The sequence below is a fragment of the Musa acuminata genome, chromosome BXJ3-9, assembly GCF_036884655.1.
Source record: "Musa acuminata AAA Group cultivar baxijiao chromosome BXJ3-9, Cavendish_Baxijiao_AAA, whole genome shotgun sequence".
In the NCBI taxonomy this organism is placed as follows: Eukaryota; Viridiplantae; Streptophyta; class Magnoliopsida; order Zingiberales; family Musaceae; genus Musa; species Musa acuminata.
In genome coordinates, this window is record NC_088357.1 from 2,056,158 (window position 1) to 2,078,763 (window position 22,606).

General features: G+C 41.5%; 3 protein-coding genes across 4 annotated transcripts; 2 read left to right on the forward strand and 1 right to left on the reverse strand.

The window, feature by feature from the left end:
* Window positions 1-1,995: 1,995 nt before the first annotated feature.
* Window positions 1,996-5,919, forward strand: LOC135649177 (uncharacterized). Its single transcript, XM_065167330.1, has 3 exons — window positions 1,996-2,198; window positions 3,527-3,649; window positions 5,628-5,919. Exons 1-3 carry the CDS (start codon window positions 2,030-2,032, stop codon window positions 5,843-5,845), a joined length of 510 nt encoding a protein of 169 aa, XP_065023402.1. The 5' UTR covers window positions 1,996-2,029; the 3' UTR covers window positions 5,846-5,919.
* Window positions 5,920-10,307: 4,388 nt separating this feature from the next.
* Window positions 10,308-17,158, forward strand: LOC103996808 (ABC transporter G family member 36). Its single transcript, XM_009417817.3, has 24 exons — window positions 10,308-10,849; window positions 10,941-11,061; window positions 11,169-11,257; window positions 11,361-11,445; window positions 11,540-11,699; window positions 11,787-11,863; window positions 11,969-12,022; window positions 12,143-12,233; window positions 12,313-12,614; window positions 12,694-12,975; window positions 13,058-13,374; window positions 13,465-13,625; window positions 13,713-13,816; window positions 13,912-14,074; window positions 14,163-14,288; window positions 14,370-14,515; window positions 14,606-14,938; window positions 15,023-15,313; window positions 15,405-15,488; window positions 15,578-15,711; window positions 15,795-16,022; window positions 16,106-16,277; window positions 16,360-16,614; window positions 16,707-17,158. Exons 1-24 carry the CDS (start codon window positions 10,527-10,529, stop codon window positions 16,965-16,967), a joined length of 4,359 nt encoding a protein of 1,452 aa, XP_009416092.2. The 5' UTR covers window positions 10,308-10,526; the 3' UTR covers window positions 16,968-17,158.
* A 94-nt stretch (window positions 17,159-17,252) lies between these two features.
* LOC135649517 (auxin-responsive protein IAA1-like) lies at window positions 17,253-21,246 on the reverse strand. Of its 2 annotated transcripts, none has more exons than XM_065167982.1 (5): window positions 20,943-21,246; window positions 20,308-20,489; window positions 20,018-20,129; window positions 17,647-17,708; window positions 17,253-17,432 (listed from the first exon to the last, which is right to left on the reverse strand). In XM_065167982.1, the coding sequence occupies exons 1-5, from the start codon at window positions 21,170-21,172 to the stop codon at window positions 17,395-17,397; spliced, it is 624 nt and encodes a 207-aa protein (XP_065024054.1). In that variant the 5' UTR covers window positions 21,173-21,246; the 3' UTR covers window positions 17,253-17,394. The 2 variants fall into 2 exon arrangements, with proteins under 2 accessions (XP_065024054.1, XP_065024055.1); XM_065167983.1 differs by having other exon boundaries at window positions 17,253-17,414; window positions 20,943-21,245.
* Between the last annotated feature and the right edge of the window lie 1,360 nt (window positions 21,247-22,606).

The window sequence follows — 22,606 nt, forward strand, 5'->3', positions numbered from 1 at the left end:
GCGTACTTTTTTCCGTGGAAATTTGGTTGCTGCAACTACGTCGTAAGTGTCCCATGAGAAATGCCACTCTTGAGGTGCATCGTGTGGAACCCATTAAAGTACATGCTACATTGATAACAACAATAAATTTGTAAATCCTAACTATTTAGGAATATTTTGCTATCATTGAGATTTATAAAAAATTATATATTTAGTTAAAATTAAAATATTTAAATTTTTATTTAAAAAATTAGCTCTTCCTTTATCTTTTCTTATATTATTAATATTAATTATATTATCATATCTAGATATCTATTTTCTCTCATCTTATTTTCTATTGAAGTAATATTTAATTATTTATAAATATTATTTTATTATTCATGAAACTGATCTTCTATTGAATGTTATCGATTTTCAAATAGCCTGATAATATCAAATTATAATTTGGTTTTAAATCAATAATATAAGTGAAAATTAAAAATTATAATTTGCCTTTTCATAAGCTCTTTGATTCAGAGAGTGATCAAACAATATATGGAGTTTGATCAGAAAGAACCCGTGTAAAAGCTCTTTTACACGAAGGTCTAAATAGCATCTATGCAGCCTTGACACAGATACTCTGTATAGAATCAGTTTATATGGGTTTGATTATATATATATATATATATATATATATATATATATATATATATATATATATATCTAATTTTATTTACCCTAACAACATTAGTTTTACTCATGAAAGCATAAAAATAATGGATCAAAATATAATTTTAACATCCCAATTATATTTTCGGTGAGGTTAGATGATGATGTCGTTGGGACTCGTGGATGGCTATTGTGGATGAGGAGAGAGAGCGATGGTGAGAGTTGGAGGAAGAGAACAACGCATATGTCGATACTTTGCATCTACATTTGTGTCGCTTAGTAACTACGTCGATGACTCGGGCTTTGCCCTCAATGACCCGAGCGATCTATATGGCGGTGGTGATGATTAGCCTCACAAGCACTTCGAAGCATGCCTCAAGTCGTTGGAGCGTCGCTCAATTGCCCCTTTCCGCTATCACATTCTACTATGGAGGATGCTTGATGGCGAACCACATGTAGTTGCGAGGGCCACCTGTAGTGGCAAGGCTGTAGTCGTTTCCTAGTGCGGGCTAACCACGCAGGTCGTTGCTTTCATGCATCGTCGTCTACTCAACAGCCCCATCCTTCGGCTCCAGCCTAGTAGGATAGCCCCCACCCTCTTCTAAACCATCATGCATTATTGCTTTGTGGCCATCCATTAAGAATCTATGAGCTTCTTTGCCTAAGGTGTGACTATGGACTAAGAGGTGGAGAGATAAGAGCTAGATGACAAGGAGACCAAGGAGTACGAAGAGGAGCCAAAAGGATCGAGATCACATGAAGTGCAAAGGAGGTGGACCCATCGTAGACTTGCACCAGACATGTGACGGCCAGCATCGAGGGAGTGGCAAGCGGCATAAGTGACCTAGCAAACGTGATAAGCCAAAAGGAAGTTAGGCATCGTGAACGATAATGTTGCAGCCCAATAAAGGAAGACCACATCCGGCTTGCAATAGACTATCGTCGCTTTGCGTCGTCCTCTTCCTCCTCTCCCTTTGTCTTACCTCTCGTTGTCGCTCTCCCTCCTCATCCATAACAACCACCATGACTCTCAGCAACATCATCGTTCGTCACCATTGAAAACGTAATTGAGATGTTGAAATTACTTTTTTGTATATCATTTTTATGCTTTAATCGATAAAATCAATAACATTTACATAAATAAAAATAGATAATTTATTTTTATTACTATAAAAAAAAGTAATATAATTTTTTTAAATCTAGACATCGAAATATTAAAGAGGATTGACTATATCGATAATTTACAATTAACCCGTTTATATATGCGGAATGTCAATCGACGCTTAATATGTTTGTTTATTTGTTTGCTGACGTAATATACATATGTACGTACGTCAGAGAGAACGAAGGGGAGAGGGAGGCGGGGCAATTAGTAGGGTTTGTTAATCAGATGAACCATTGAATGGGGGCGGGACGACGACGGATGGAGATGGCAGCGGCGATATCGCTGGACGGGGTTCGGGACAAAAACGTGATGCAATTGAAGAAGCTCAACACCGCCCTCTTCCCCGTCCGCTACAACGACAAGTATTACGCCGACGCTCTCGCCTCCGGCGACTTCACCAAACTCGGTCCGTCCCATCTCCTCCCCCTCCTTTCCTGGATGCACTCTGCCGTTATCTTTTCTTTGCTTTGATCTTTCCTCCTTGCTGCTGGTGGTGGTGCGTGAGATCTTGACGCGGGTGATCGATCTGTTTTCTAACTCGTCATCTGTCGTCTCACCTGCTGATTCTGACTCATCATCGTATCGGATCAACAATGCATTTGGTTGGTGCCTATTAGTTTCTTGATTTATCTTACCAGGGGCTTCTTATAATGATTTAACTTCTTGATTTGTCTTACTTTGGTTTCTTATCAAGTAGCTGCATGCTGTCGCTTTGAGTTTTTATTGCTTGGTTTCTTTGTTGATGATAAGCTTATGGGGAGGGTTTCCGATCATAGCTCCAAAGAAGTATCTTCTTTCGGCCTTATCTTGAAGAAATTTGTTGGGTGTTCTCGATTGTAGGGGTTCAAACAATATTCTTTATTTACCATGTTTCTTGGTGCCGTGAATATTGTGGTTTTCTTTCTGCGTTTACTGAATGAACTCATCTTTATAAATGGCCTCTCACTTTTATTTGGTCCCTAAATTTCATAATTGTGTTAATTTTGCCTGACTATATATTCTCATTATGCTACTTCATATGGATTTCAAAGAGTTTGAATGCTTGGATTTCCAAAAACATGTGGACATTTGTGGGCAATCAAATTAAGAGAGTGAAAAAAATCTTTATAGGAGAATAGGTATTGGTGTCTTTGATGAAATTTGGTGATGTTGCAATAATAAAAACAACTTCTGCAAAGAGTATAAATTATAGAGCTTTATACCAATGCAATAATGATAACCTTTAATTGGTTTTTTTTTTTTAAAGGAGTTGCTAGGAATACTTAATATAAGGAATATGATGGGTCTAAAATAAGCTAAGAACTACAGATGTGTATGAAGACACATGCTTGCTAAGATGAAATAGTTCCTATAAAAGATCTTTGAGGGTAAGGAGGTCAAAGAGTTACTCCATAGTTGTTGAATAAAAATTGCATTTGCAGCCTATAGACTTGGAGTTAGAAATAATTATGTGACTAGGAAACATGAAATTGTTTGAAAAATTAATGCAAATGCAAAAAAGAGAAGCATTTGATGATAATATAGATTAGAACATAGAACCTAATACCTATTAACGTGTTTTATTAATTGAAGAAGGCATTTTGGTACTGATATATAATAAGGAGAACCATAATTATTTCATACTATTAAATCTTGATAGTGATTAAAGAAAGATATGAAGAAAGGTGTTGATCCTATTTTCTTTTTATACTATTACAGATAGCATTTTTTTCTGACACTTTCATGCTTTTGTAGCTTATTTCAGTGACATATGTGTTGGTTCCATTGCATGTCGACTCGAGAAGAAGGAAGGAGGGGCCATCTGTGTTTATATCATGACCCTGGGTGTTTTGGCACCATATCGTGGGCTTGGAATTGGTAAGACTTTAAATGTACGATCTTAAAATTATAGATCACCTTATATCTATAGAAATGTTGTAATTTTTCCTTATTTCATGCTGTGGATATATATGTGCATGAACAGACAAAACACATAGATAATGATGATATCTAAGTATTGGGGCTGTGAAGAAAGGGAGGTATCACATACATGTGTAACCCTTTCTCAAATAGCAGCAAGGAATACTACTAGTCAAGATCTAAAACGAAAAAGAAGAAGAAAACAAGGTGGAACATAGAAACTTCTGTAGAACTTCTGAAAATACTTACAAGAACCTAAATTCTAATACTGGGCTTGATTATTTTGGACTTGGCTGATCTACTGGATATTGTACCTAATTATAGAGGTAGGATGATGTTTTAAACTAGGATAATCTTCTTTTATAATATTAAACTCTATTAGTCTTATTAAAACTCTCCTAGATGTGACCAAACTATTTATAATTCTATCTTATCTACTCTTTACAAGATAAAGTTCTTAGAAACTCCAAAAGATATAACATTAATCTTTACACTCTCCTTAAAATATAGAGATTTAATAAAAGGATCTGTTGTATTTTGCTCTTGACATCTATGACGTCAATGATTCTGTCAAGCTCCTTTTCCGCATGAAAGAGTATTCAATCTCAACATCTTTAGTTCTTGTATGATAATTTGGATTTGAAGTTAATTTTAAAGCATCTTGATTGTCACAGTGTAAAATAGGTGGTTTGCAAATACGAAAGCAAACATCTTCGATAAAACACTTTATACACTCTTAAGTAGCAAGCAAAGAAGCCTTGTATTATGCTTCTGTGATAGAGAAGTGTAGTAAAAACAACATTCAAACGTAGATATCTGATTATCTTGTTCACTGTCAAATCAGCATTTTTAAAATCACACAAGTTAAGGTGAATATATTTTTTTGTAGGACAACCCAGAATTAAAAATAAAATTCACATATTTGGTTCCTCGCAGATTGCATAAAATGACTAGACCAACTAAAAATGCAAGACTGGGTCTTACAATTGTTCAGATGAAAGAGCAGAGCATCAAAGAGAACTTTGTCATCATGACAACTTAATCATGCATATATAAAACTAAATGGTAGTCGATTTGCACTTTGACTTAATGTGCTTTAGGTGTCAAATTAGTGACTTCAACTTCTTCAGGTGTCAGAAGTCAAGGTCATCCATGTTGGCTGTTCATCCACTGCATCCTTATATTGCATCCCCTCCCACCAAACTAGCTACAAGCATAAAAATATGATATTATAATAGTCTATGAGCAATGACAACTAAAGAGGTACGATATGATGTCAGATACAGTATTTTTCAATAATGTTTATGATGTTTTTAATATATTAATAAAATCTTATAAATGCTATTGAAAATCAATGTAAACGGGTCAAATGAAAACACTATAAGAGTTGAAAACGGGTAAAAGAATCAATGGAAAATTTAGGTAGGAAAATTTGTTAGGAGTATTTTGGGTATTTTTTAAATTAGGGGTATGATTTGGGAAAAAGCAAAAGAAGATATACCTTTTGAAAAATATCCAAAATATGATTATTTTCTAGGGAAATCACCTGCTAGAGTTTTTAGAGTCTACTCATGGATGAAGATTGTGCTCGTCACTGTCAAGGTTTTTACACGTTTGGCAGACTTGAAGATTCGATCTATTCATAACTTTATGTCGATACTTGCACACTGCATTTGGTACCAAAAATCTGTGAGAGAGAACTTGATAAATTGGTTATTTCTAGCCTGGTATTCTGTGTTTGATTTTCCATAGTAATCATGTTTATTGGTGTATATACAGATCTAATACCAACTTCCTGTTTTTGAGGGCTTTTTTTGGTGTTTCACCTAGGATCAATGTCATTTAGATTTTATGTATATAAAAAATGTAATTGGTAAATCAAGGTCGTTTTAGAAAAAATCATCAACTTAAACAGGTACAAAGTTGTGTTTGACAGGTACAAAGTTGTTGAGTCATGTACTGGATCTTTCTTGCAAGCAGAACATCTCGGAGGTGTACTTGCATGTGCAGACTAACAATGATGACGCAATTGCCTTCTACAAAAAGTTTGGATTTGAAGTCGTAGATACAATACAAAATTACTATACGAACATTAGCCCACCTGATTGTTATGTGCTGAGTAAAAGTATTGCCCAAGATCATGCAAAAAAGTGATCCTCTTATGTATTTATTTGTACCAACAAATTGATACTCTCCAGCTTATGAGATCTTCCAAATAATTTTGGTTACTTTTTTTTTCATATAGCTCAATCATCTTTGTAAATCTTCACAGCTGACCTTAATCCCTTCGGGGGTAGTCAGTACATTGAATGTTTTGGGCGACAGGCATTAATTTGTGTGTCTGATTAGGTCGAGCACTTGAATGTTTGGAGTTGCAACGGCATATTAAATAGCATGCATTGCTGTTGATTTGATTGATGGCGCATGAGTAAGCTGAATAGCCAAAATCAGCTACAATTACTGCTGAATATGCTTTACTATACCACCACTTCATGGTTCTATAAACCTTCGGAAATGCTTATATAAAGATAAAAACAATTGCAGGATAAGGGAGGAGATGTTTCTAATTTTGCAACATCATTTACTTGAGACTTTCTTAACTGGTTTTCTTCATGGTTGATCGGGTCCGAGTTACTCCGAGAAAGCAGTACTCGTTCGCTATGGGATGACCTGTCTGCACTGACAGCAACGCGAGAGAGAGACGGAGAGAGATCATAGCGTGAGCTCACAAAACCCCAGTAAAGGCGTCTGTCTAACCTGAAAGCCATTGGAACTTCCAACGAGTACACGACTTTAAATGCATGAATGACGTGACGCGTTGAAGTAAACATGCGACGCTGAAAGCCCAACGTGTTCTTACCATATGAATCCACGAGCAAAACATTGACATCAATGAATCGTTGAGGATATATCGGAATATGAACTTGACCGATTCTAACATCTGGAATGCTTGCCAAAAAGTCAATAGTCGAGATTCTAGAGGGAACGGAGATTGTCATCGGATCACAGATCCACGGTGGTTGTTTGGTTGAATCCTCACAGCATCGAGAAGGGTGGAGTCATCAGGGACCAAAGTCATGTCTGGGTTGCCGTAGTTAAGGTGTTCATAAATAAGATTTTTCTTGGATCCGTATCCAATTCAAGAATAACCCGATAAATCATCTAACCTGGCGTACTGGGTCGAACAACGTTGGATGAAGGAATAGTAAGTAGTAAGTAATACAGGTGAGTCAAGATAAACAATTGTTTGTATAGATATCGGAGCATATCGAGAAAAAAATTGTATGTTATATATGTTTCTTAAATCACATCATATGAGAACGTTACATGTCTATATCAATCAATACTTCCTAGCATCTCCTTCATCATTTCTTTTCTTTATAATATATATTTATATATATATCTTAAAAAAGAAGCTTCCATATGATACAAAGTTTCCATAGAGAATGGGGAGCCTTTTCCATACAAGTTTTCATATACATGTTTTAACTCACTGAATCAATCGGTGGAATCCATGGAACCCACATATCATGTAGAAATTTGTATGTACTCTTCGGTGCGATCGTTTTCATGGAATGAGAGGTTCGGACCTAGAAATCCTCATAGGGATCATAGGAGAGGTTCTAGATGGCTGTTGGCCCACAGGTTGGATGTCATGAGATCGCTTGCGAGAGCAAAAAGAGGGTGAGGCTGGCTGCCTACCATGTTGACGGGAAGTAGGCCAGGATGCTAAAGCGGTGCTACTTATCCAATGGTCATTCCAAATAGAAGTCTTTTGTCCACTTCCAATGACTTTTGGAAACCCATCTTGCAGATGCCAAGCAACTGGCAAAGGTTTGACAAGTTTATTTGTTGGTGAAGTGTGGAGAGTATTTGTCCGTCCTTGATGTTAAGGAGAGGAGAGGGATGAGTTTTATGTCTAGTACAGATGGTAGATTTGATAAGGTTATGTACCTTATTCCTAGAGATGTTCTTGTTAGATATTTAGATGTCGATTAAGATTATTAGAGCGACATAGCATTTATTACAGAGTTTATTAGCATAGATTAATCAGACAAACATACCTCTATTCCAACCGATAGTGACGGATGTAAACACCAAGATAGTTCCAAAGCCAAAGATCCTTGCTTGATTCCCAAGCTATTATAGATTTTGTGTTTAGTGCTTGGAAAAGGATAGCATGTTTATTCATGTTGATTTGTAGCCCTATGATAAAAGAGTAAATCTTTGTTTGATTTCAATAGTCATCCATCCTAACACACTAAAAAAAGATTTCAAATAATTATTTTTTGAATCTTTCAAGGTTAAGAAATATTTATGGCTATTTTTTGAATCATTCAAGATTCCCCACTAATTTAATGATCATGTGGACTTTTGTGATATATGTCCATGTGCAAGCTATTCTACCAAATCCCTCGACTTTTCCTACAGCCAACTATAATAAACCTATCTATCACAACCTAATTTATTTTGTTGCTACTGTTAATGACTCTGTTTCGTTTTGAGAAATTTAAATTGTATCGACGTGAGACTAATCTTTGGATCTTAATCTCGTGTGACTATCTCCTAATCACCACGATAATTAATGTGTTTCTAGACACCGGACACTAAACCAAGATTTATTGCCTCGCACGTCATGAGTGTCGTCACCTGAATGCAATGGTCAACGGTCAAAGGGTCGACATGATGGCGGCCATTCCTTCCTTTGTGGACCGATTGCAAGCCTGGAAAATAGCCTCGTGCAGTTTGAATGGCATTTCCAGGTATGATTCAAATTCTTTAGTGTTCAACCCATATTAGCAGCAGCATCTGTTCTTTGAACTCTGAATCAGACTCTTCGATTCACAGTTCAAACCCTTTATCCGATTTATCATTAAAAAGATCATCTCTCCATCTTTTTTACCGACAAAATATCCATTTAATATCTATCGTGCATACAGGAAAAAAGAAAATTCATACAATCAATAAACTCAACGTAGATAGTCATTAATGGAAAAGGAATACTGGAGACTCTAAGAAACGCTTATGGATATTGATGGAAGGACACCTCCTGTATCACCCAAACTATTGGTCGATGGTGATGGAGTCCAAAGGGTGACGAAAGGTAGTTTTTGTTTGGCTAAGAAATCAATCACTCAAATGGACCCACGACTGCTGTTCAATCAGAGAAACAGAAATGGCAACAAAAGACTTTAATTCTATGCATATATTTTATTTTTAAAAAAATAAAATTAATCTTAGTTCCGGTCTCTATCACTTATTACTATGGCAACCTCCGTCTCACTTTGCTCATATATCCTCATCAACATCCTTGTTCGCATGCTCTCATTATCGTCTTAATCCTTCATTAACTGTGTGTAGGTGAGGGGTTTGCTATCGATGATGAAAATCTCATAGGTACTCTCATGTAGCTTTACGTCGAAGAGTGGGATACCCAATTGACCAAAGGAGGAAGGGAGATTAGTATCAATGATGGGCTTCTTCATCTTACTAGTAGTCGTGGAGATTAACGATCGATGCGATGATAGTGGGAGGGATGTCAAGCAATCGATGAGGGGCACGTTATTGGTGGCACAACGGAAGACAACAAAAATATTGTGTTGAGGAGTTTTCACATAACTTTGTGTCGAAGAGTGAGACGTCTATTTGACCGAAGGGGGAGAAGAGATTGGCGAGGGGGATGACAATAGTAAACGAAACATAAGTCAAGGATAATTTTATTTTTTAGAAAAATAAAAAATATTATATAAGAATAAATAAGAAAATATGTTAAACAGGAGAAAAAATAAAAGAAATTTTGTTTAGAGAAGTTATCCAAAGGACTTTGCATCGCTGGGCGCTTGGAAAACCGAGGCAGAACCTGAAGCTTAATTATTTTCTCCTCACATGCTGCGAAGAGGAGGAGAGGCACGGGACGTCTATACTTCTGGAGGCCTGTGACCTTTTTTTAGATTGATGGGATTGGAAGCAGCCTCTCCTACCGAATGATTTGTGCCTCGTCAAAGCTATCCCCAGACTCGGTCTTCTTCCATCTTTCGCCTCATCAGAACACCAAAAACGTGTAAAAGCTACGACCTAATGCCAAGTTCATCTATCTTGTTTGTAGTATTGGCTGACTCGCTAACCTCGCCAGGCTCGCTCCTTCCCGACGCCCGTCAGTCAGAAGAGCTTTTAGGCGGCTGGAATCATCGGTCTCTCTCGTGGTACAACACGCCTCATTTTCTGACCTACGAAAACACACCCGGTTTTCTACCAATTATTTTATTCGTCGACTTCTTTGCGGGACAAGAGAACGTGGGCCCGGGATGTTGGTTAGGACTGGTCGGTAAACGTGTGGGGAGGTTTGTGTTGCTACGTCTACCCATTTCTTTCCAGAAGCAGGAGGGTCAACGGTCGTTATAGGGACCAGAACGGTGGCGGTCGACAAGCAATCTCTCTCTGACCAGTCTCGAAGGGGAACTTTCGTCGCTCTCCTTCCCTTCCCCTTCAGACGGCTAATTCCACCACTCGCGCGCATACTATCGTGGAGAAAACGTAGCACCGCTACTGTGCACTCTTCGTCTGTTACTGCAGAGCTTCGTCACGCGTCCTTGCATCTATTTATACTCTCTTGCTCGGCTTTCCCACACCAAACAGGATATCCTCTGTCTGTCTGTCTCTCTCTCCATCGCAAGCAAAGAAGGGAGACAAAATTAAGAGGAGGAGGAAGAGGAGCGGAAGAACAGCGGCTTCGGTTTTGGCTCTCGTTCTTTTCTTGTGATCATCATTCATAAGGATTTTGCGTTGGTTGGAAAAGGAGGCGCAGGCCGGCGGAGAGAGGGGGAGGGAGGTGGAGATGGAACCGAGCGAGGTGCACAGGATCGCGAGCTTGCGAAGGAATAGTTCGATATGGAAGAGGGATGATAACATCTTCTCGCGGTCGTCGCGAGACGAAGACGACGAGGAGGCCCTCAAGTGGGCCGCCCTCGAGAAGCTGCCCACCTTCGACCGCGTGCGCCGTGGCATCCTGACGCTGGCCGAGGATGGCAAGCAGCTGCAAGAGGTCGACGTCCAGCGGCTCGGCTTCCAGGAGAGGAAGACCCTCATGGAGCGCCTCGTTCGGGTCGCCGAGGAGGACAACGAGCGTTTCTTGCTCAAGCTCAAGGACCGTATCGACCGGTAAGAAAATGATGCGACAACTGGTAGTCCCTTCTCCTTCTGCTGCTGCTCCTGCTGCTAACTCTGTCTCGGTTGCTTTTGTCGATGGCAGAGTTGGGATTGATCTTCCCACCATCGAAGTGCGGTATGAGCACCTAAGCATCGAAGCAGAGACACACGTTGGCAACAGAGGATTGCCTACCGTCTTCAATTCCATCGCTAACGTACTGGAGGTATAATCACCGTTCACACATACGCAGAACGAAATCTTCTTCCTGTTCTGATAATATCATACTGATCATCACCACGGTTCTTGTTTTTCTCCTTGTGGAAACAAAAGACCGCCGCAAATTACTTGCATATACTACCGAGTAGAAAGAAACCTTTATCGATCCTTCATGACGTCAATGGAATCATCAAACCTCGCAGGTACGATGTTTCCTTCTTTTCTTTTCATTTGACCCATCTCTCGTTACTTCACACTGTTCTCTCTGTCTAATCGAATACCAACGCCTGGAACTTGGTTCTTCAGGATGACTTTGCTCTTAGGTCCTCCGGGATCAGGAAAAACTACACTGTTGTTGGCTTTGGCTGGAAAGCTCAGCTCTGATTTGAAGGTGAAAAGACAAGACTCGATGCTCTGTTCCATAATGTTATTCTTTCTTTGTTGGGTTGTGACTGATACTTCCTTCATCTGGAAATTAACCACAGACCTCCGGAAAAGTGACCTACAACGGTCATGAAATGAAAGAATTCGTCCCTCAGAGAACCGCTGCATACATCAGCCAGTATGATCTTCATATAGGGGAGATGACAGTCCGTGAAACATTAGCCTTCTCTGCGAGGTGCCAAGGAGTTGGCACTCGTTATGGTAAGTTCCTCCCACCTTATCGGTCTTCGATTACTTGAAAGCTATGAGCGAATCACGATTAAACTGGTTTTTGTGGGTGTTCCTCAGATATGTTAACTGAGTTAGCTAGGAGAGAGAAGGCAGCAAACATCAAGCCAGATCCAGACGTCGATGTCTTCATGAAGGTATAGATCAACTTCATCTTAGATAAAGCAGGGCTTCTCAATGAATTGAACTGGAGAAGAATTACTCGTGGATCATGTCCAACTCTTGTGTCAATTTTCCTGCAGGCATCTGCAATGAAAGGACAAGAAACCAATGTGACCACAGACTACATACTGAAGGTATTAGCTTTTATTCTAATCATATCTACGAAGATGTTAGTCGATTGTCTCAACCCCATAAACTGCCCGAGCAAGATGATTGATTCGGGAACAATGGACTAATTCAAACGTTCTGTACAGATCCTGGGTTTGGAGGTCTGTGCTGACACGATGGTAGGAGATGAGATGCTGAGAGGCATCTCTGGTGGACAAAGGAAGCGTGTCACCACAGGTAGATATCATCGATGGTTGAATTGCCGGTTATGTTGTTGCCGGTTGTGTGTCTCTGATTTCCATTTTGCTCGACGTAGGTGAAATGCTTGTTGGACCTGCAAGAGCTCTGTTCATGGATGAGATATCGACTGGTCTGGATAGCTCAACGACTTTCCAGATAGTGAACTCGCTCAGGCAAACCATCCACATTCTTGGAGGGACTGCTGTTATCTCCCTGCTGCAGCCAGCACCGGAGACGTATGACCTTTTCGACGACATCATTCTTCTCTCCGATGGCCTGATCGTGTATCAAGGCCCTCGTGAAGATGTCGTCGAGTTCTTCGAGTCCATGGGCTTCAAGTGCCCAGAGAGGAAGGGTGTTGCGGACTTCCTGCAAGAAGTAGGTTTTCCGTAAGAAATGCTTCCATTAATTCCTTCCTGTCGTGATCTTCAATCTGACACTCACTTTGTGTTCAAAGGTAACGTCGAGGAAGGATCAACAACAGTACTGGTCACGCCAGGATGAACCTTACAGATACGTGCCCGTTAGAGAATTTGCCGAGGCATTCCAACAATTCCATATTGGTCGGGCTTTAGCTGAAGAACTTTCTGTCCCGTTTGATAAGAGCAAGAGCCATCCTGCTGCTCTTACCACCACGAGATATGGGGTGAGCAAGAAGGAGGTGTTAAAAGCAAACATGGCCAGGGAACTATTGCTGATGAAGAGGAACTCGTTCGTCTACATCTTCAAGGCCGTTCAAGTAAGCTACCCTCTCCCTACCTTGATCGATGGCCTTTAATACCATGAACGGTGATTCATCTTCTGCGATCCTCTGTTTACAGCTTGTCATCATGGCGGTCATTGCGATGACGGTGTTTCTGCGTACTAAGATGCACCGGAACGATATAGATGACGGGATGATCTATAATGGCGCGCTTTTCTATGGGATAGTGACGATCATGTTCAACGGGTTCTCTGAACTTGCCATGACCATTATGAAGCTACCTGTTTTCTTCAAGCAGAGAGATCTCCTTTTCTATCCTGCATGGTCATACACGATACCCGGATGGATCCTTAAGATCCCCATTGCATTTGCTGAAGTTGCAGTGTGGGTTTTCACAACCTACTACGTCATTGGATTCGATCCAAATGTTGGAAGGTAAGAAGAACTCGGGATGTGGAGTTCGTACTGGGGAAACAACGCCCTTCCATTCTACCCTTGTGATATCATACGTTTCTCCTGTAACAGGCTGTTCAAGCAATACCTGCTGCTGCTGGTGACGAACCAGATGGCATCTGGACTCTTCCGCACCATCGGGGCCGTCGGGAGGAACATGATAGTGGCAAATACCTTCGGGGCTTTTGCTCTTCTCATTCTTCTGGTGCTTGGTGGCTTCATTCTTTCACGAGGTAAGTACCGAATGATTCCTTTCTCCATATCGTAGACATCTCAGTTCCACAAATGGCTGAACCACTGAGGCGTCCTGTTCGTGGCAGAGAAAGTAAAGAAATGGTGGATTTGGGGCTACTGGATCTCGCCGTTGATGTACTCCCAGAACGCAGTCTCAGTGAATGAATTCTTGGGGCACAGCTGGAGTCATGTGAGAGGATATTGCTTTTAGCGAGTAGAAGAATTGTAAGCGCTAGTTTTCATGAGAAGATTTGTTGACACGTTTGATCTATCTTTGCGCCACAGATTACTTCGAATTCGAATTCAACAGAGTCGCTGGGAGTCGCAATTCTGGAGTCCCGTGGTGTCTTTCCCGAAGCCAGATGGTATTGGATTGGCTTTGGGGCTACGGTCGGCTACGTACTTCTCTTCAATGCTCTTTTCACTTTGGCTCTCACTTACCTCGATCGTGAGTATAGTTCCACAAGCAAGTTTGTTTCACTTGAAGTTCCTGAATCGACAACTGAGATCTTGATCGACCATATCGTATTTTGCAGCTTTTGGGAAATCTCAGCCACCTCTATCTGAAGAGACCTTAAAGGAGAAACACGCCAATCTAACCGGAGAAGTGTTGGAGAACTCGTCCAGAGGAAGAAGATCCGTGCGTCACTCTGCATCCAAGAGTGAGAGACCTATCGATATGTTGTGCTAACGCTGCTGCATATTTCTCGACGTGTTTTACCGACTGAAAGTTTGGTGTACAGAGAGCGCGAGTGGGATAGGGAGGAAGAGCAGCTCATTGGGTTCCATGAGGGAGGCCTTCGAACAGAACAAGAAGGGAATGGTCCTTCCGTTTACTCCACTGTCCATCACCTTCGACGACGTGAGGTACTCTGTGGACATGCCGCAGGTAATTCTTTTCCTCACGAGCAATTCAAGAACATGTTGCAGCTGCTATCTCCTTGGACACCTTTGACGATCGTGATGAACAAACATGTAGGAAATGAAAGCTCAAGGTGTGGCAGAAGACCGGTTGGAGCTGCTGAAGGGCGTCAGTGGATCTTTCAGGCCGGGAGTGCTTACAGCTCTAATGGGGGTGAGTGGAGCTGGCAAAACGACGCTGATGGATGTGCTGGCTGGGAGAAAGACAGGGGGATACATTGAAGGAGACATCAGCATATCTGGCTACCCCAAGAGGCAGGAGACCTTTGCTCGCATCTCGGGATACTGCGAACAGAACGACATCCACTCCCCTCATGTCACGGTTCACGAGTCTCTCGCCTACTCGGCGTGGCTCCGGTTACCTTCTGAGGTCGATTCTGAAACGAGGAAGGTTGGTCGAAGCACCCACAGCAGACCGTAACTTTTGAGCTAATCTCCATGCAAAAGACTCACGCCTAGCTACTTGTCGTTGCAGATGTTCGTGGAGGAAGTCATGGAGCTGGTAGAGCTGACGCCGCTGAGGGATGCACTCGTCGGGTTGCCGGGAGTAGATGGGTTATCGACCGAGCAACGGAAGAGGCTGACCATCGCTGTGGAGCTGGTCGCCAACCCATCCATCATATTCATGGATGAACCCACCTCTGGGCTCGACGCAAGGGCCGCCGCCATTGTCATGAGAGCCGTGAGGAACACAGTGGACACCGGAAGGACTGTGGTGTGTACCATTCACCAACCCAGCATCGACATATTTGAAGCTTTCGATGAGGTGAGCAGAGTTCTCAGGCTTCTTGTAGGTTCGCAATTCATGCTTCAATCGAGCTTCTTTCTAATGGGGGTTTTTGCTGCATTTTTCGTAGCTCTTCTTATTAAAGCGTGGCGGGGAAGAGATATATGTGGGCCCGCTCGGTCGTGATTCTTCCCATCTGATTAGCTATTTTGAGGTGAGGAAACTATACATATATAGATAGATATGTATGATTTAGCAGAACAATACGATTGATAGTATGTGTTCGATGTTTGTTCTTCCAAGGGAATCAATGGTATCAGTAAGATCAAAGATGGTTACAACCCCGCGACATGGATGCTGGAAGTGACTTCGCAGTCACAAGAAAATATACTGGGCGTCAATTTCAATGAGACATACAGGAATTCGGAGCTGTATCGGTGAGTGTGCTTCCTCCTGCTGTAAGGATTCTCCGAGATGCTATCATGTCTCACATGAGTGCGTGCGTGTTCTGCAATTTCAGGAGGAACAAGAGCTTGATAAAGGATCTCAGCATTCCTCCTGCTGGTTCGAGCGACCTCTACTTCCCCACCCAGTACTCGCAGTCATTTCCCGTACAATGCATGGCGTGCCTGTGGAAGCAGCACTTGTCGTACTGGAGGAATCCGCCGTACACCGCCGTGAGGTTCTTCTTCACCACCGTCGTAGCTCTTCTGTTCGGCACCATATTCTGGGACCTGGGCCGCAAAACGTAAGTCCTCGATCCTCCTCGACCTGTCACTCCACTCGATGAATTGATCCGAGGAGTCACGGTGGTTGAAACTCACATTGCAGGTCCACTCAGCAAGATCTGTTCAATGCGATAGGTTCGATGTATGCCGCGGTCCTGTTCATGGGGATACAGAACTGTTCATCGGTTCAGCCGGTGGTGGCAGTCGAACGAACGGTCTTTTACAGGGAGAAAGCGGCTGGAATGTACTCCGCTTTGCCTTACGCGTTCGGACAAGTACGTCATTGTTTCTCCGGTCAATTTGACGATACGCTTCGCTACGCTTCTCTACTCACTCGCAGTGTTCTTCCGCTCGCAGGTGGCGATTGAGCTTCCATACATTCTGATTCAGTCCGCCCTATATGGTGTGATCGTCTACGCGATGATTGGATTCGAGTGGACTGTTGCAAAGTTCTTTTGGTACTTGTTCTTCATGTACTTCACTCTCCTCTACTTCACATTCTACGGGATGATGGCGGTGGGTATCACTCCCAATCACAGCATCGCCTCCATCGTTTCCGCTTTCTTCTACGCAATATGGAACCTTTTCTGTGGATTCATTATTCCGCGGCCGGTAAGTTGAAGCTTCATTCGCTTGATTCTTGAAGGTGTTTCGCATTCGATCCATTGGCATACATCCGCTGACTTGGTTCATCGTGTCCACAGAAAATCCCGGTGTGGTGGAGATGGTATTACTGGGCGTGTCCCGTAGCTTGGACCTTGTATGGTCTAGCCGCCTCACAGTTCGGTGATATAGAGACTGTCATGACTGACAAGAATCTGCCGGTGTCGGAGTTCTTGAGGAGTTATTTTGGATTCAAACATAGCTTCTTGGGGGTGGTGGCTGCGGTGGTGGTGGCGTTTCCTTTGATGTTTGCTTTCCTCTTTGCATTTTCCATCAAGATGCTCAACTTCCAGAAGAGATGAAGATGGGATTGCCTGCCTGCCTGCCTGCCAAGGATATACAAAGATATGAGAGATGTCCTTCCAACCGAACCATATACATATATAATTGACCTTTGTAATTTTGGGATATTTATTATTGTATTATGAATGAATTGATTGCCATCGATGAACACCAATGTAACCGAGAAATAAATGATTTCAATACTTTTCAAGGCCTTGGCAATCAAGCATCAGAAAGCAATGTTCATCCAAAATGCTAACACGAGAAGAAAATTTCTGGCTGGATAATAACGCAGGTCTGCTTATTCTCACACACCAACAACAAACCCAAAAACATCTGCCCACAGACAACAATTATCTTATTCCTACTCTCCTGGATGCTACTCAAAACATATGTAAACTGCTTCTGTACATGATCGCATCGTTTGGAGATGTTGTGGATCCCAATTCACCTCGCAGTGATGCAACCTGTGGGTGTTCTTGGAGCTGTTAGAACCATAACAGACCAAAAAAAAAAAGTAAAATAAATGTGAGCCCGTGAAAAATACAGGAAATGAGGTGATGTCTCTGTGGGAATGAATATTACAATAAGCATGGGATTTCAGAGATAGACATCTATGTGCTCCACACCATCCATAGTGATCGGAGTTCAAAAGAAAAAAAATCGCCATTGATATTGTGGAAGGTTTGTCAAAATTACCTAAATCGACAGCTTCTGAGCTTTTCATCAACCGAAGTCGTTTGCATGAAGCAACAAACATCCTGCAAGCAAGAATCAACCATATGAGCTGCTCCTACAACATAATGATGAAGCTTCGAGCTACAGGTCATACAACATAACCGAACTGAAAGTTGACTTCATCAACAAATTGTGGGCAAATTTGCCATGGGTACATTAAATGGATTAGATTTGTCTGATAATGGGCAAATTTGCCTTCAGTTTACCAAGACCATGGTGAAGTGGGATGTCCTATAGAACAGTTAATGCAAGTCCAAATTCACAGTACAAAATTTCAATTCATCATTATCTTTACAAGATCAGCAATGTTTAACCATTAACATATAAAGATGGTCTAGATACTTGAGATAACTAATGTGAAAATAAATATAAATTGTCAACATGTTTGCAGAAGTCTTGAGAACACCACAGGTTCATTAATAAAGCAAGAGTAACTTGGTAAAAGAACAGGAAAGAGAACTCTCATCAAATTCAACATTTCAAATTAAGAGCCCTGTACGACTTTTTGACAGGACATGGAAAAGAACAAAGTTTAAGGTTTTGGATTCAAAATCACATAAATTTGATATCCTGCTACAACTCTGTTTCCTCTCAAGTATGGATCAAATAATGAAGAAATCATAGATTCATTTTATCATATCTATGCTCTGTACCAGATGAGAAATCACACGTACATATCTTAACGATCAGATTTACACCCTCAATTCTGCATCTATCGAATGATAATTCATTCAATCATGTCGCTCACATGGTTAATACCAAGATGGATGCATTGAGAAAATATACATTCAAGGGGATCATATAGCCACAAAAAATCCAGAAAAGCACATATGTTTTTTTTATCAATCTGGCCATAAGTTGTTAAGGCTTAGTAATAGGTTGTGATTAATCAGATGTGTAACCAGAAAAGCACATATGGCCATATGTTTTTTATCAGATGCCTAATCAGATCAGGCATCTGATTAGGACTTTTTTTTGGGGGGTTATTTGGCATTGCAAGTTGTGATTAATTAATCATGAAGACTAACTACAAGCCTGAGTAATTTATAAGCTTAATTAGTTAATCACATCACAGGATGTGCTTAGTTAAACATGAAGACTAGCTATAAGACAAGTTGTGATTAGTTATTCTTACAAGAGTAAGCCACATAATAAGCTCGAGTATGTTGTTTAAAGCGTTAAGTGTCGATTTATATTTTGTGCAGATATTCTTGTTCCTTCCAGGGAACTAGATGTTAAATTCATGCTATGTGCAACACATACCATCACAACTGTTGAACGACAATAAGGATACCATTCATACTTCAGTTCTTGTTGGAAGCAAGCAAGTTGACATGTACAAACTTTACAAACTGGGTTATACTCAGCGGTGGAAACAAGCAAATTTGTAAGAAGAATGAAATTTAAACTACTTGGAAAATTGGGAAAAAATGATGCGACTTTGAACTGATCAGATTGGAACACAGCACAAAAACCATGTCCTAACAGCTTGAAGCTATTGTTTGAACATTCTAGTTCATCCACTAGCACGAAACTTCAGTTCCCAGTTCAATTTATTGAGAAAAAGGGTCTTCCAATTGTTTCTTACAATTTTCAGAAACATAAACCCCTAGGACAAGATTAGTTTGACATATAGCTCTGACCACTCTACAAAGTTATTCTCAGTGGCGTGATGCTCGCCATGGACGGTTGAGATAGCCCCTTCAAGCTCTTCTTTGTCAATAGCCTCAACATGTGAACCAAACCCCTCGATGTTTCCTAGGAAATTGCTACTCGACCTTACCCTACAAAGTGAAGCTCATCTCCTTCTTACTATAATGTCATAATATCGTATATTATGCATATATAACTTTAGCATTATGACTACTTACAAGATATTTGCAGACATAAAGTTGCATTTCCACATTCGACACTGCTCAGATTGTAAAGAATGCATTTCTACCAATCCTCCATTTCCATTTAACAACTAGCATGTACAGACATCTTTTCTCCTAATCCAAATGCCTCAATATCCTCTTCAACTGAACCAATACAACTTGTAAATTCTATAGATCCTTCAAAGAACACATTTATAGACACCAATGAATGTTACTTTAGGAAGGAACCTATTTGAGAGGGAAAAACACAATCCAATACAGAATATAGGAATGTCTCATTTATTATGCATCATGGTAAAGTTGAGTGACTCTTAAAGTATCAAAAGTCAAAATTGAAGATTAATAAGTTGGTAGTGAACATGCATCTGACTTGAGAACCACCTGAAGCAATTTTTAACATCTTTTTGCAATTTCAGTTTCACTTTCACAGCCATACAAGGAAAGGGAAAACTTACTTCCAAGGGACATCACCGATAAGCATCCAGTCACCATCCTTGTCCTCGTAAGTTGGAACGTACTCTGTCCCGTTCACAGGATCAACCAGCCTCCTCTCGTTGGGATAGTTACCTGCCGTAAATCATTCTAAAACCAGTCATCATCAAATGCTAGTGATCCCTGCTTCAAGTTGTCTGGATGGACCATTTCAGCAAGCAACTAAACAGAAGAGGATGATGATGAATGAATAAATGATATATACATGATGGATGGGATGGCATTGTGGCCGAGAGAGAGGAAATGAACTCACGGGCGGTGAAGCAGGTGAACATCTCCTCGAGGGCTGTCAGCAGCTGCTGGTATCCTGCGTATGCCTCGAGGTCAACCTTACGAAGGTAGGGCGTCCCGTCGACGGCCACCTTCACGTAGGTGCAGCTCTTCAGGACGTTCCGCCTGAAGGACCTCACCGGCGGCCACCCCACCACCTGTGCCCTGTCAAAAAACAGGAAAAGAAGTGCTATGAATACACTTGAAGTCAACAAACAGATTATCCTTTGCGCCTCAACCAAAAAAGGGCAAAAAAATTTGGATTTTTCGTTCTTTCTCCTTTCCTTAGGATGAACCACCGGATTATGGAAGTAGTAGCTTTTCGTCTTACGGAATGCCCAGTCGTACGCTTAGCATCCGTATCTCGATGTAAATGTGAAGAGAAATCTCGTCTTACAAACTAGTACTACCACTGTTAGAATAGGAACTTTTGTGGAGCAAAGGCACGGCTTGGTGAATCCAAGAACTTTAATAAATGGGAGGGGCACATTAGTCCTCTCATCGACGGTCCGAGGCCCTTCTAATTAGAAAAACACCCATCAACTCTGGCAGTGGAGAGAGATCAGAGGGAGGCAAATGCGTGCGTCATCTCGATCAGTAGTAGTAAGTACAACTTACTTGGCTGCGGAAGGCTCCCCGGCACCGGAAATGGGGGGCTCATCGGAAGAACCCGACAAGAAATCCTTGGTCTCGAGGCTGAGACCAAGGCCCTCCGAGAAGCCGCGCTTCCTCTCGAGCTCGGATCTAGAGCCCCCCGGCGGGGCGAGCGTCAGCTGCGTTTCCTCGTAGTCGAGCCCGGACACCGCCGACTCCGTCGTCGAGCTATTCCCTGTCTCCGTCGTCGACATCTCCCACGATATCTCCTAGCTAGGGGCGAATCCGCAAATGACCGATGCGAGAGGCGATGCGGGCAGAGTAGGAGAAGCTCCAATAAATAGCGAGGGGAGGGGCACAGGAATTGGAGGGAGGGAGGGAGTCGTTGGTTGGGCTTTGGTGGGCCCATGGGTTAGGTGGCAAATGTGGGCCACAGCCCTTGTCTCCCATGTAAGATAGGGAGGGACTCAATTGTATGTAACCCCACTCTTTTTGGTCCATTTCATAACATGTCAAAAAAATCAAATGACACACATCGAATTTGATACTAATTAAATAAAAAAAATTAAATTTATTAGATTTCAAACCAAAATTAATGTATATAATCCAACTCATCTAAATCTCTAATGATGTGAGATTATTCTTTTATTTCATCTTCTTTTGACTGTGTGTGTATATATATATATATAGAAAGAGAGAGAGAGAGAGAGAGAAGCGAGAGAGGACGGCCACCCAACGGGGGCTGAACTAAGTCGGCAAAAGAGAGATTAGGGAAGCGGGAGTAATATAATGATGGAGTTTGGCGCAGTGTCGGGTAAAAGCCCAACTCAATGTGGCGTTTAATCAATAACTATTAGCAGCTTTTTAATGGCGAACAGTCCGTCAAAGATTTCCTCTCCACTGTAGCAGCGTGCCGATGGACGGGATGCCATCGTCTTTGGGACTAGCGAAGCCTTTTCTTTTCTTTTCTTTTTAGGGTCATCATCATCTCCTCCACCTTTGCGTGGGCCTCAGGACGGATCAGAGGAAAGAAGTGAAGATGATGCTGATTTCAGTCCAAGGAAGCAATGTAGGTCAGCGAGCGAGGGTGGCAATTTTTGAGATTGCTCGAATTAATGGTGTAATCACAACTCAAATTACTTCTTTTTTTTATTTTAGAATTACAAATTGCTTCCGAATAAATTACTAATTGTAGGCTTTGCTTGTAGACATACAACGTATTTAGTCGATACGTGAGTTCCGTTTGGCGGCGTAATAGGCATTAGTAAACGAAGCTGTCCGGCAATGCAAGTCAAAGGATACATGTGACGATGTTTGGCTGGACGAATCGCACGTAACGTTGTTGATAAAATGTCAATTAATAATAAGCTAACATGTCAATGGGAGACAGAAGCATACGTATGAGACTTGATGCAGATTAGATTCTGTACGCAGGATTCCGAGAGTTCCCGTTGCGCCTGTGCATGCACGGATTCTGTGACAACAGGGAGCTCTTCCATTAAATATGTATCATAGAAGATACAATAATGTAGAGGCACACGGATCCCTAATCGGCATCTTTTCATTTAGATAAAGAAAAGCTACATTGATTTAAAGATAAGCACAACAAGTGAGAGCCGATCGACCAAAACTTGTCCATGAATGACTTCGTGCTTTGGGTAAGATTAAACAAGTCATCAGCGTTGCCA

Excerpts from the sequence above, each read along its gene's own strand:
- LOC135649177 (XM_065167330.1), top strand. The coding sequence starts at position 2,030 with ATGGGGGCGGGACGACGACGGATGGAGATGGCAGCGGCGATATCGCTG. Across the intron at positions 2,199-3,526 it reads CGGCGACTTCACCAAACTCG|CTTATTTCAGTGACATATGT; the intron begins GTCCGTCCCATC and ends ATGCTTTTGTAG. Across the intron at positions 3,650-5,627 it reads ATATCGTGGGCTTGGAATTG|GTACAAAGTTGTTGAGTCAT; the intron begins GTAAGACTTTAA and ends TGTGTTTGACAG.
- LOC103996808 (XM_009417817.3), top strand. The coding sequence starts at position 10,527 with ATGGAACCGAGCGAGGTGCACAGGATCGCGAGCTTGCGAAGGAATAGT. Across the intron at positions 15,712-15,794 it reads AGGAATTCGGAGCTGTATCG|GAGGAACAAGAGCTTGATAA; the intron begins GTGAGTGTGCTT and ends CTGCAATTTCAG. Across the intron at positions 16,278-16,359 it reads TGCCTTACGCGTTCGGACAA|GTGGCGATTGAGCTTCCATA; the intron begins GTACGTCATTGT and ends TTCCGCTCGCAG.
- LOC135649517 (XM_065167982.1), bottom strand. The coding sequence starts at position 21,172 with ATGTCGACGACGGAGACAGGGAATAGCTCGACGACGGAGTCGGCGGTG. Across the intron at positions 20,490-20,942 it reads GGGGAGCCTTCCGCAGCCAA|GGCACAGGTGGTGGGGTGGC; the intron begins GTAAGTTGTACT and ends GTTTTTTGACAG. Across the intron at positions 17,709-20,017 it reads ATCGGTGATGTCCCTTGGAA|GATGTTTGTTGCTTCATGCA; the intron begins GTAAGTTTTCCC and ends TCTTGCTTGCAG.